This window comes from Spodoptera frugiperda, chromosome 5, assembly GCF_023101765.2.
Source record: "Spodoptera frugiperda isolate SF20-4 chromosome 5, AGI-APGP_CSIRO_Sfru_2.0, whole genome shotgun sequence".
NCBI lineage: Eukaryota > Metazoa > Arthropoda > Insecta > Lepidoptera > Noctuidae > Spodoptera > Spodoptera frugiperda.
Genome location: NC_064216.1, coordinates 11,231,096 through 11,244,770, shown reverse-complemented (window position 1 = coordinate 11,244,770; position 13,675 = coordinate 11,231,096). Strand labels below are relative to the sequence as shown.

The 13,675-nt window shown below is 35.7% G+C and overlaps 2 protein-coding genes across 4 annotated transcripts in view; one reads left to right on the top strand and one right to left on the bottom strand.

The window, feature by feature from the left end:
* Positions 1-13,675, bottom strand: part of LOC118272073 (protein spaetzle 4) — a 484,075-nt gene that overhangs the window by 1,006 nt on the left and 469,394 nt on the right. The gene's annotated exons all lie outside the window — the stretch shown is intronic.
* The window catches only part of LOC118271759 (potassium voltage-gated channel protein Shaw), a 255,565-nt gene that overhangs the window by 122,770 nt on the left and 119,120 nt on the right, over positions 1-13,675 (top strand). For all 3 annotated transcript variants that reach the window (XM_050693717.1, XM_050693715.1, XM_050693716.1), the window contains exon 4: positions 10,257-10,436. In XM_050693717.1, the coding sequence (XP_050549674.1) occupies positions 10,257-10,436 (180 nt within the window). The remainder of the gene's footprint in view (positions 1-10,256; positions 10,437-13,675) is intronic.

Here is a 13,675-nt window from a genome sequence, read left to right as displayed (position 1 = left end):
AATGTAAAATCTATGTTTCGTTATTAAATAAACAGTTGAGGCGATGTTTGTAGGTCAAGCTGAAACACCCGGCTTGCCTTGTCAATTCCCAAATGGTTTATATCAAAGTGGTTTCGTTTATTTTTCTCTTAGTTCTGCATTTTAAAATCTATATTTTAACTATTCGATGTTTAGAATTCGATATTTCAATGTTAAAGATCGATTTGGAACCTTTTAACTCAATGACAAAGATTTTAGATCTATATATTTTTGTATTGAACCCAGGTACGTTCTAAAACTGCGACCAGCCACCGAGGAATGGGCAGCAGCATTCTCAAAATTTAAAAGTGACTTAACTAATCCTTAAGCCACCTCCCCATCGTGAGAATTATGGATTCTTATGAAGTTTGGCAGTTATTAGACTCAACGCAGAAGACGTTCAATGCTGGACAGATGGACAAAGACTCTTAGCCGTCTATTAAGCTCACTAGATTTCTAAAATAGACATCATCAGAATAAGCTACACTTTGGAACGAACAATCAGCTTCACGCACAAACTGACTGATTATTATTTATTTCTTTATTTGTTGACATTTCAAAGGTGCCTATTTATGGTTTCATTCGAATAAATGATTTGACTTTGACTATAAAGCTAAACCTATGCAATGGCAGCAACCTAAGAGTAGTAAATACTCTTACTTACCTCTTACCATACCTCTAAATGCAGTCCTTTGTGGTCTAATCCAAGTTGACCACAGAACGTTGCGCAAAGTGTCCTGTGGTCATTTTCCACACGAAGCTAATCAGACACTGGACAGTTGTGGTGTGTCTAATTCTGGTTTGGTCTGTGCGTTAGCACAGGTATTCTAGATAGACAGGGTTTCTATATGTACGTGGTGTGGTCAGAAGAGAATCACTTGCTTTGTTGGTCAAATGGGACAATTTATATTATTGGGGTATTCGATACTGAACCTTTCAGCTGGTTACGAAGGTTTAGTTTTAAAGAATTTGTATTTGAACAGTCTGTGTTTGGAAATAGAATCACTTTAAATTCCAATAGAAGTAATATTATTAACTTGTATATCTTGAGCATTGGCTGTAACCTTTTTTTACTGAGCAAAAAGTTTAAAGATATAAATGGAATAGTGAAAATGAAAGTTTATTAGTAACTAGCTTCCGCCCGCGAGTCCGTCCGCGCGGATGTCGGTCTTCGCGTGGAAGTTTTATTTCTCCATTTTGAGTAACTCTGACAATGACATCATATAAATATCTATTGGACCCAAATACGGCGAGGCCCATAATAATTAAGGAGATCCCTCTATTGAGCTACTGCTGTTGAGCTCGCGTTCTGTAGAATAAAACTGAAAAATAAAGATTTTTTTCTACCGATCCGCATCGTACGGACCCACGATGACGTCATAAAGAATGCGTACGAAGCGGGCCTGTAGACGCTTACCTTAAGGAAATAAACATCTGACAGTGACCAAGTAGAAGCACTCTCTGACAAGCCAAAACCTTTTTATTGGCGAGTCCAACCATCCTATACCCTATTTTTCTTTCCATCCTTCTACAAGTATCTCCAGACAGAAAAATCATAGCATTATGAAAAACGTACCATTACGATATGAAAGAAGACACACAAATAAACACTCTTTCGTAACTATTTATTTTAAAGATCGAAATAGTATTTTTACAAGACTTTTCATAGAACTCATAATTGCTATCAATATCTTTCGATCGAACGTTCAATATTAAGAAATTTTCAAACGAAAAAAACTTCAAAGGAAAAATAATATAATCAAATTACCATTTAATATAAAAGACGTCTGTTATACATTTGTTACGATTATTATTTTATTGTATAATTTTATAAGTTGTATAAAATATAAAATCTATTTTTCGTTATTAAATAAACTGTTGAGGCGATGTTTGTAGGTCAAGCTGAAACACCCGGCCTGCCTTGTCAATTCCCAAATGGTTTATATCAAAGTGGTTTCGTTTATTTTTCTCTTAGTTCTACATTTTAAAATATGTATTTTAACTATTCGATGTTTAGAGTTTCGATATTTCAATGTTATAGATCAATTTGGAACCTTTTAACTCAATGACAAAGATTTTAGATCTATATATTTTTGTATTGAACCCAGGTACGTTCTAAAACTGCGACCAGCCACCGAGGAATGGGCAGCAGCATTCTCAAAATTTAAAAGTGACTTAACTAATCCTTAAGCCACCTCCCCATCGTGAGAATTATGGATTCTTATGAAGTTTGGCAGTTATTAGACTCAACGCAGAAGACGTTCAATGCTGGACAGATGGACAAAGACTCTTAGCCGTCTATTAAGCTCACTAGATTTCTAAAATAGACATCATCAGAATAAGCTACACTTTGGAACGAGCAATCAGCTTCACGGACAAACTGACTGGCTATTATTTATTTCTTTATTTGTTGACATTTCAAAGATACCTATTTATGGTTTCATTCGAATAAATGATTTGACTTTGACTATGAAGCTAAACCTATGCAATGGCAACAACATACAAGTAGTAATAATACTCTTACTTACCTCTTACCTTACCTCTAAATGCAGTCCTTTGTGGTCTAATCCAAGTTGACCACAGAACGTTGTGCAAAGTGTCCTGTGGTCATTTTCCACACGAAGCTAATCAGACACAGGACAGTTGTGGTGTGTCTAATTCTGGTTTGGTCTGTGCGTTAGCACAGGTATTCTAGATAGACAGGGTTTCTATATGTACGTGGTGTGGTCAGAAGAGAATCACTTGCTTTGTTGGTCAAATGGGACAATTTATATTATTGGGGTATTCGATACTGAACCTTTCAGCTGGTTACGAAGGTTTAGTTTTAAAGAATTTGTATTTGAACAGTCTGTGTTTGGAAATAGAATCACTTTAAATTCCAATAGAAGTAATATTATTAACTTGTATATCTTGAGCATTGGCTGTAACCTTTTTTTACTGAGCAAAAAGTTTAAAGATATAAATGGAATAGTGAAAATGAAAGTTTATTAGTAACTAGCTTCCGCCCGCGAGTCCGTCCGCGCGGATGTCGGTCTTCGCGTGGAAGTTTTATTTCTCCATTTTGAGTAACTCTGACAATGACATCATATAAATATCTATTGGACCCAAATACGGCGAGGCCCATAATAATTAAGGAGATCCCTCTATTGAGCTACTGCTGTTGAGCTCGCGTTCTGTAGAATAAAACTGAAAAATAAAGATTTTTTCTACGTATTTTTCCAGGATAAAAAGTATCCTATTTTATGCCCAGGATAATAAGGTATAATTATACCAAGTTTCATCGAAATCGAACCGTTGGTTTTCACGTGATAGCTGAACATACAGACAAAAAAAAATTTAATCACATATTTGGGCTTGGTATTGATCCAGTAACACCCCCTGTTATTTATTCAATGTACAGAATTGACCCTTCTACAGGTTTATTATAATATGAATGAATGAGAGTGTTATAAACGTAAGAGTAGACAAATATAATCAGATAATCAGAAAGCTCCGAACTGCTAAGCTATCGGGAGTTATACGTGTTATTGTGAGTCAAACATAAAAAATAGACATTTGCTGTCGTGGAATATTTTTTAAACAATTTTAAGGAGAATATTTCCATCATACATGATTTCTGTGTAGCTTTAACCATTAAGGCTGCACACGCGACGGAAGCTTCAAAAATGGAGTAAGTTCTCCTGTTTTCCCAACATTTCCCTTCACTGCTCTGCTCCTATAGATCGTAGCGTGATGAAAAGTATACTATAACCTGCCCAGGAATATGAAGAACAATTGTACCAAGTTTCGTTGAAATCTGTCAAGTGGTTTTTGTTTCTATAAAGAACATACAGACAGACAGACAGACAGACAAAAAATTTTCTGATTGCATTTTTGGCGTCAGTATCGATCACTAATCACCCGCTGATAGTTATTTTGGAAATATATTTCATGTACAGAATTGACCTCTCTACAGATTTATTATAAGTATAGATAGATAGATATAGAAGATTAATAAACTTTCATTTTTGCTTCTGCTAGCTGCTTTGCCCGCATTTCCAAAAGGTCAAAAGTATCTTATCACCCTAGTCAGCTGATACCCTCTCTTTATAGTAAATTTCACCAAAATCAATTCTGTATTTTCAGCGTGATTGATGCACGCTAAACGTGCAAACAAACAAACTACCACCTTTATAATATTAATGTAATTTTATTATTCTACGCTTTCAATCACATTTTTTTCATTGACTTTGTACAAGATAAAAGAAAGAAAGGTTTTCCTATCTCATCCTAAGAAAAAAAATCAAGTCCACCCAATCTATGGTGTTTAAAAAAAAAAACATAACCAAATATCACGTCTCACACAAAGAGTGTCCATGTCCAATCACACCGTTGGATCGCGGTCAGCGGCGTGACCGGGTGAAAACGGACCGTAATCCCCGATAATGGAATGGTGATCCGATGTTTATGTACCCGGGCATACCCGGCCCGATATCCCGTTGTTTGTTTCAATTGTGAAACGGTCTGGGGAGTTGCATATTATTTTAATTTATTTTAAGATAAGTAGGCTCATTGTTATGTTCGTAAAGTATGAACAAGCAACGAAACGCCATTTTATCCCCAAAGTGGCTTAAACTAAAGGTTAACATTAAGGTACGCGATGCCGCTTACGGACGTTTATGCACTCTTCAACATTTGTCTTATCAGTCATGAAATAATGAGCCTATTACCATATACTGTTTACAATTATAACTCCAGTAGTAGTACAGAGTCTGGAAAGTTGCGAAAACCTATATGGCAATAGGCTCACCACCAGGAGATCGACTCACGATCTCCGTCGACCGGAGTGTCTCTCGCGATGGCTGGGGCGTGAGGAGATTCGTTCCCTCACTCGCTTTAAACTACGCTAGCAGCTGATATTTATAAGCATTAATTGGAGACAAACGAAGCGAGAGTCACAAAATTTGTGTTTATTTAAAAAAATACAAAATGCTATCCATATAAACCACATGTAAAACACGAAACCGCCTCACTTTGTATTCACTTTCAAACTAAATCTGTACAAATGAGATCCCGTAACAGATTGATTCATCCGATTTAAGCATCACACACAGGATGATCTAAAAGAAATAGCGTCGGCTCTTGGCAATGCGGTCAAAGATCGTGCGTGAATAATAAACGATCCTGTATACGGGAGGAATACTAACGAGATATGTTGTATGTATGAGTGTTTATAATTTTTAGTTTCAATATCATAATCTGTCTGTTTTAGAAGTATTGAAAATGGTCTTGTTTTGGAAAAGTAAACTTGTATTTTTATGTTACTACCTACTATCGAATAGAATGTTCTCAAGGTTTAAGTTTCGTTTCTAGGAAAGTACCTATTTATCTTTATATTTTCAATTTCCTTAAGAGTGGGTAGAATCTTTTTTGGATACAATTCTAGACTTTTTGCTACAAAAAAATCTCGAGACTGTAGTGTTCAGGATTGTAACTTATAGATGTAGATTTTTTTATACAAAATTAGCAAGAATAAGGGTGCATTTTCCACCAGAGATGTGCTATGTAGCTATGATACGAAGATGTAATAGCTAAGCTGTGAAACTATGTGACTATTTCCACTGATACTAAGATATGCGAAGAAGATGCACAGCTCGAGTATGTTATGTATCATGCATCTATAGCACGCAACCATAGCATGCATCTTTTCATATAAAAACATAGTTTAGCTCAGTCTGTTTCCACCAGTGCTAAGCTATGTGTACAAATGAATATGATTGGTGGAACCCACACGCATCCACAGCAACGTAGCATAGCACATCTCTGTTACAAAAGCCCTCTAAATGAAACAACACACCCACCAAACACTATCATTACTCTTTCGCCAAAGATTTCCAATTTCTTCCAGCTTTCCAATTGCCTCTACCCAATCAGTTGAACCGGGTTTTCCTTTATTTATTTTAATTACCTTACTGATTGCCGATCTAAGATTAAAAAGGGAATTATAGAAGGAATAGCAGCTGTTTAACATTCTGTGAGAGAACTGGGAATCGATTTTGATAATGCTGTAACAAGTTCACAGCAATGCGACAGTTTTACTGTTATGCTTTGCTCTTATGTGGTATTGAGCAAGAAATGATATTCCGTATGTGTTATAAAGAGTATCTTTATGTGAATGGTTTTTCGACTCGAGTTTACTTACATAGTGGTTGAATGTTTATTTGTTTTTCGTGTTCTCTTGTATTGTTTTGATATCGCTGTGTAAGTTTTTTTTTTGGAATTTAATTTGGATCAAAAACACACAGTTATTTTTTGATCACGTTTGATCATGCTGACATTGATAAACGGTTTTAAATTTGGCACATAGACTCATTTTAGGTTGTACGGTTTGCTTGCGTAAGTGTCCGACAAGGATTCTCGACTAGTTTCAAGCTATATCTAGGGTCCATAACCATGTGTACTATGTACGGAAACCGACGTGTTGCAGAACAGTTGTGAGAGTTAAGTGCATTAAATTCATTAGATTCAAATGAATTTAAAGTAATCTCATTCTAATGAAGCGTGGTATGCCAGAAATTCATAAGAATTAGATTACTTTCTAATGAATTTAATGCATACTATGCTTGACGATTACAATTCAAAAAGAGGTACTAGATTATGGTAAAAGGAATTTTCAATGCACAGGTATAAAGCTAGTAAATAAACAACTTGTGAATAACGAAACTGTTTCCATAATATATGTATCATATTTACCTTGTTGAGTGAAGATAATATTATTCTAGTTTATCCAGACGAAACTAAGCCTTATTTACATAATTATTGCGAACAACGTCGACTTTACTGGGTCACTGAACTTGTAGAGCAAATAGTAACATGACGTAAGTTGAAGAATCAGCTGATATAAGGATAAACTCTAGAATTTCTTTTTTTATGGTATAAGCCGGTAAACGACTTATTTTTTTATGAAACATGCCGATAATCGAGCAGACGTATTACCTGATGGTAAGCAATCGCCGCCGCCCATGGACACTTGAAACACCAGGGGCTTTACAAGTGCGTTACCGGCTTTTTGGGGGTTAGGAATTTAAGAGTTGTTGGGAATCCGGGGATTCGGGAGATTGGGAAGTGGGACAATTAAGCCTCCGGTGCCCTCACTCATAAAACGAAACACAACGCAAGCGTTGGTTCACATCGGTTTTATGTAAGGCCCTGGTATCGCTCTGGTCGGTTATTTTTTGTATTATTTGTATAACCACAAAGTTAAAAGTGTTTTCGAACAATTCTTGTGTTTAAAAAATGATTTCCTCTTTCATCCTGTTTGCACTGCATCAACTACGCAGTCAATATTATTATAATGTTGTGTTGTACCTAGTCATGTGAGAATATTAATGAACTAGTACACAGGATTGAATTTAAACCCTGTCTAATTAACATTATAATTGAAAATCGTACTTGATCCACCTACATGGGGAATATTAATCAGCTCATCTGTTGGATGCTAGTTAGATAATAATTGGATGAAATGTCGTGGTGGCCCGGAGGTTTAAGACGACTGCTTCTCATGCCTGAGGGTGCGGTTAGTTTGGGAGTTTTTCTGACTTATATATACCTACTTTCTTGATTATTTAGACATCACTGACAAACTGTGAAGGAAAACATTGTAAGTAAACCTAGACTTATATTTTAATTATACGTTTGAAATCACCAACCCGCGTTCAGCAAGCTTGGTGATTAATGCTCAAATCTCCTTGCGAGAAGAGGTCTTTGGTCAGAAGTGGCTACTTATAGGCTGTTGGTGTTATATCAAATGGATTAATCATAGATGAATGTCATTTTCATCATCATGATCATATCAGCCTCAATGTCCTTTGCGGAGTGTAGACCTCCCTTAGAGACTCAGATTGGCCTTATTTTATCCAAATTCCGATGGTCTATATTCAACATCTTATTTTAAAACCTATTAAAATTAACAACCATTAAGAAAGTCATCACGCCTCTACCAGGAACAGTAATTAAAGTTATAGATATCCAACTTACACTGCAATTAATTAAAACTGAGGTAGACTTTATAATTTTGTTGTCGAAACTTTATTTGGTCATATTAAAGTTTGCGTTTATTACTTTTTCGATGGCTGGAACTTAATTTACGTTTTATAGTCATAATTTGAGTTATGTACCACTTAATAATTGAGTTTGCTCCGGCCTGTTTTGGCTCGCGTTAAAAACTTGTTTAAGGGTTCGCTTGTAATTATATTTTTGGTTAATTTTGATGCATTAGTTGAGAAAGTTTGGTAACGTTTGTAGGTGAAGGTTAAGGTTTACGGTTGTTTCAGGAAATAATTGCTGGTGTGAGTCTGAGGGTACTTTTCCACTAGAGATGTGCTATGCTACGTTGCTGTGGATGCGTTTGGCTTTCACCTATCATATTCATTGGTACAAATATCTTGGCACTGGTGGAAATGGACTCAACTAAGCTGTTTTTTTAAATGGAAGGCGGCGTGCCATGCATGTCTGCTATGATATGCTACGATTAGTAATTTGCTTTATGATAATGCTCTACCTGTTACTATCATGGCAACCATTTGCGAAGTGTTACAAGTACACTAGTACATACAATAATATTGAACTTATTTTGAAAGTCGACACCAAATAACTTATCATCTGCAAATTCTCTTACTCTATTCATCTTATTATTACATTCTGATTGCAATACTCCAATCTTACAACTAGTAGATCTTGAGATAAAAAGATGCAACACGAAGTTAATATCTCCGTTGAAAGTATTACGAGTACGACTGCGCGCACTTAGCGAAGCAATTAGCATTCAGATAGTGTTAATTGCACCTCCGACTCCAGTTCCTTCAGTAGGTAACCAGTCTTTATCTTTACATTTAAAGAAGGTTTTGTTAAAAAATTCCATGCTAGTCACTTTTTACCCCTCATCTCATTAGGTCAGTGGGTGAAATTAAAAATTTTGCTAAGTCATTAACTGGGAGGTAGAAGCCGTAAAATTTTAGGGGGAAATTTAAAATGGGTCGTTGGTAGATCGGTCATAAATGCGATGGATGAACGAGGGTTTTTTTTTGCTCCAATAGAGATATTGGTTCGAAACTGGGAAGCAGAGTGCAGTGGCACGAAGAGAACAAACTGTTTATTTGTATGTTATCTAATTTGTATGCCCTATTTGCCGAATCTCGGCAAGAGCACATTTTACTTAAGACTTTTATGTAACCTGTGATTCAGGAATAAACAATTTGATATGATTAGTCAAAATTGACCAACCGCATGTGGGATGCGGTGAGCGACCAACAGGCTTGGTCACAACGCGTCACATTGAATTCGCGTGTCACAACACCGCTTCGCGTTCGCTTCTAGATGGCTCACGCAAGACGTCACGTAGCTTTCTACATTTAGTACTACATCGAAAGTACGGGTATCTTTTTTGTAAGTCACAATAGCTACTTCTGTTTAACATCAGAAAAGGTGTCCAAAGGTATCAATCTACATAAATCAGTACCCTCTTACCTCAGACCCTCTTATTACAAATATTACAATGTCGAAAAATTGAGGTGAAACTTAGTGATTGGAAAACCGGAGCCCTTTTTTAACGAAGTGAAATTTGAGACCCCAATTTCGGCTTAGTTGACAATGAACTGAAATATGCTACGCTTGGGTTACTTCGGAAATAATTTAGTTTAATATTACGTTCGTTAGTACTCTGTTTGTCATGATTAGTTGCGAAAAGTTTTCCGAATAAATTGTTTCATTATTACTTGGGGTTCTTTGTGTATATTTTTTTAGGTAACTGGGATATTGGCTTTAGGGATTATTTTCTTTTTGTTTTATTACTGTTGCGAGCCTGAAAATAAATTAAAGGTTATTGCAACCTAAGTACGCAGGTACTACACTACCTATAAGAACAAAACCGCCATAATATCTGGACGGTTCGTTACGGATTAGTGATATAGAGAATTCGATTTTCGACGGGGTCTTCCACTGACTTCTCCCGTCTTTGGCGAGGCAAGAGGGAGTGTACTCTTACTGACTAAAACCAGTTTCTGTTTTTCAAGCCGGAGCCCCGGTAACCCACGAGGCAGGCAGATTTACACTGCGGTCAAATTAATAAATAATTAGGTTTTAATGTATCCAAAATCCTAAATTCTATCTGTCTGGAAACACTGACATTGTGAACTCCAAACTATACAAAGAATGTTTTAAAAGATCAAAAGCCCTAATTTATTTTTTCTCTTTGTCATCAGAATACCTTGGCTATCCTCGACAAATTGGACATTGACAGCGAGAAGCCTTCTGAAGAGGAGATCGCGAGGCTCTTCGGCTATGAAGAGGCATACCTATCAGGAGAGTTGGGCATCTGGCAGAGAGTCAAGCCAAAAGTATGGGCGTTGTTTGACGAGCCATCCAGTTCACCAGCTGCCAAGGTAAGGAGTCCAAATCAAAGTACATATTTATTTAATTTAATATATGAATTTACTAGAAAAAGCGTTTCTGTTGGAGGTTTTTTACCGTATTATGACCGGATTTAACTTTAGTTTAGTACTTAGTCGTTTATTGCTCATTTTAACCGACTTTTGCAAAACGGAAGAGGTTCTAATCATTATAACTCTAGTCCTTATCTTCATTGTTTTTATAGTATTGATTTGGAAAGTAGGTATATGTATAGAATACGCAATAGAGAACCACACCCTTTCATTAACGAAATTCCTACATTTACGACTAGAAAAAAAAAAATGTAATCGTTTCTTAGTTTACCTTTAGTGATAAATTCGATAAATATAAAAAAAACTGTTTATGATTTTTTTTCGAGGAAATTTCACATAACATCCTTACTACATGATACCTCATTCTTCCCTATAAAGCTCCAATTACCACATAAACAATTAAATACCGTAATAGGCAATTATCTCTTAAACTAGCAGTAACATAAAACAACGCCATCTAGTAATTAGTTCCGGTAACTAGTCTTGGAAATGCTTTTACCACAAATTGCTAGTTATAAAACCCGTAATACCCATTAGGGTTTAAATGAAACCCGCGCGTGGAATAAAATTGTTCAATTATAAGTCATTTAGGAATACCGAGGGGCACAAAGCTTGCAAAAATTGAACGTTTTCGTTATTTCAATTGCTAGAATGTTCGACGACAGTGAAAAAGAAAGAAGATTGCAGATTAATGGAATGATGTGTATGTTATTGTTGTAGATATTTAAATTTTTGTTATAGATTTCATTCAATGAATGAATGAACAAAGATTAATGGGCGTTTGTTTGTAAATGACAACCAACGACAGCTACTTATTTGTTTTTTCTACTATGGTTGGTGCGGTAGCTGGGCAAACGGCTGCCGTGTAATGGGTAGTAGGGCCGATTTCCGCACGAACCGACTCGTTGTGTGATCCAAAAATTGTTTCGAGTCTGGGTGTCGTGTTTATGTGAACTTGTATGTTTGTAAACGAACCCACGATACAGGAAAATCTCCTAGTTAAACGAAAAAAAAAGCATAAATTTCACGCTTTTCAAAAATTACTTCGATATCATCGATATCTCTCAAAGTTCCATTAATCATTTTATAACGTAAAATATTCAACATCACAGTATACCAATCATACCATAAAAGTATGCCTTTTAAATGTTTTAAATCTTCACTTTTGAGGAGTACACTCAAATGTATCTTCGTTCACTGACTTCCCTCAGTTCCCTCCCACTCAAATCCACTTAAAGGAAATAGAGGAAATCGGTTGTGGTAGCGCCATGTTTTATGTATTTTCAAATACTTAAAGTAAGTGCTTCAATTGTCTTAAGTTTTAGTTTAAAAGGGGTACAAGGTGTTCTTGTTATGTCATTTTTATGTGGATAAGGATTTTAAATAGATGTTCCGCGGTCTGGATATTTAAGTAGCTTTAAAACAAGGATAGGTGATAACCAACTACTTATAACAATATTTAAAAAAATTAATATTTAAGACGTTGTGCTATGACTTCATAGTACAACGTTAATTTTGTAAGAGAAATGAAAGTCGTGTGGCAGAGCCATTCTTTGACACGAATGGGCCGGTTCAACCGGAGTGATACCACGGCCTCACAGAAAACCGACGTGAAACAACTCTTGTGTTATGTTTCTTAGTGTGAATGAGGTTTTCGGAGACCCAATTACCTTCCCAATCTTTCCAATCCCCGATTCCCCAACAACTCTTAAATTCCTAATCCCCAAAAGGCCGGCAACTCACATGTAACGCATCTGGTGTTTCGAGTGTTCATAGGCGGCGGTCATTGCTTATTATCAGGTGATCCGACTGCTTGTTTATCTGCTTGTACGTTCGTTGTACGACAAAACTAAGTACACAGATCAATTCGTTACATCGAGGGCTTCATACTTACACACATGTCTGAAAACGTGACTATTCTCTAATCCAGGAAGCATCTCACAGAACTTAACACTCTTTCTCATCAGATTTTAAAATGTTTAAAAGTAAATTGAGCGAGGAAGTGTCGAATGGGTACTCCTCAGCGTTCCAATAATTCAAGGAGGTTCTGAACTTTGAGTTTGATAAGGAAAGGTGAGGAGTTGCAAAGTGACGACCTGCTTTTATCAAGATTTATTTTTATTCACGCCTCTTTGTTGTGGTTTGTAGTAGAAACAACAGAGGTTTTTGTGCTAAAAGTTGTTTTTTTTTTTTTTTTGGTAGCAGGTAATTTTAGAGTCATTCTAAGTTTTATGTTTACCGGAGCTGCAGACTGCGAACCCAGGGTTAGGAACCCACCCAAGGCGGGAAAAGTCATTGGATAATTTTTCCCCCTTAAAACAAAGTCCTATATTCAGCATTAAGTCTAGATAACTTCCGAGTTGCTCGTTTGGAAAAATGACGTTGAGTTCGCAATATAATCTGGATTTTTAAGTTGGTTATTTTGTTTTTCGGGATTTCACGGTCAATAACTTGTTTTACGATTGTTGTTTTTTAATATCAGAGGTACCTAGATCAGGTAGTAATGTCGGCTTTAAGCTTTTTTTATGCTATAATAACTAGAATGAAATAAATACCTGCTATTCATTGTTACTAACAGAGACTATGTTCTCAATTCTATTGTAAAATACGAGTGAATCAATATCCTATAAATTGTATTATAAACTTAGGATATTGCTTAATAACTAGGAAAGTTCTAACAAAGGGATAATTAATATCCAAAATTTTCCATTTTGTGCTTCATTTTGTTTTAAATTAGCACTTTAGTGTATGGTGGTTAATTTAATTATATTAAAATTACGGGTAAAATTAAAATTTTGTTTATATACTTCGTGCTGTAAGTTAGTTCAGTTGTTGATTAAAAAAAATGTTACTATTAAAATTTATAAGTTTCAGTAATCACACTAATATTATAAATATGAAAGTTTGTTTGTTTGGATGTGTGTCTGTCAGTCACGCTGAAACTACTGAACGGATTTTGATTAAATTTGGTGTACAGATAGGGTACGAGTTGACTTGGGTGATAGGATACGATTTTTATTATAAGGATATTTATTCAACGGGAATGCGGGCGAAGCCGCTGACAGAAGCTAGTTATCTTATCTATATGTTCTTATAAATAAAATATGTAACTTTTTAACATTTTAACGTTTTAACTTTTAACAAGTCTTATGATTACTGGACGTCTACAATTCGACTCT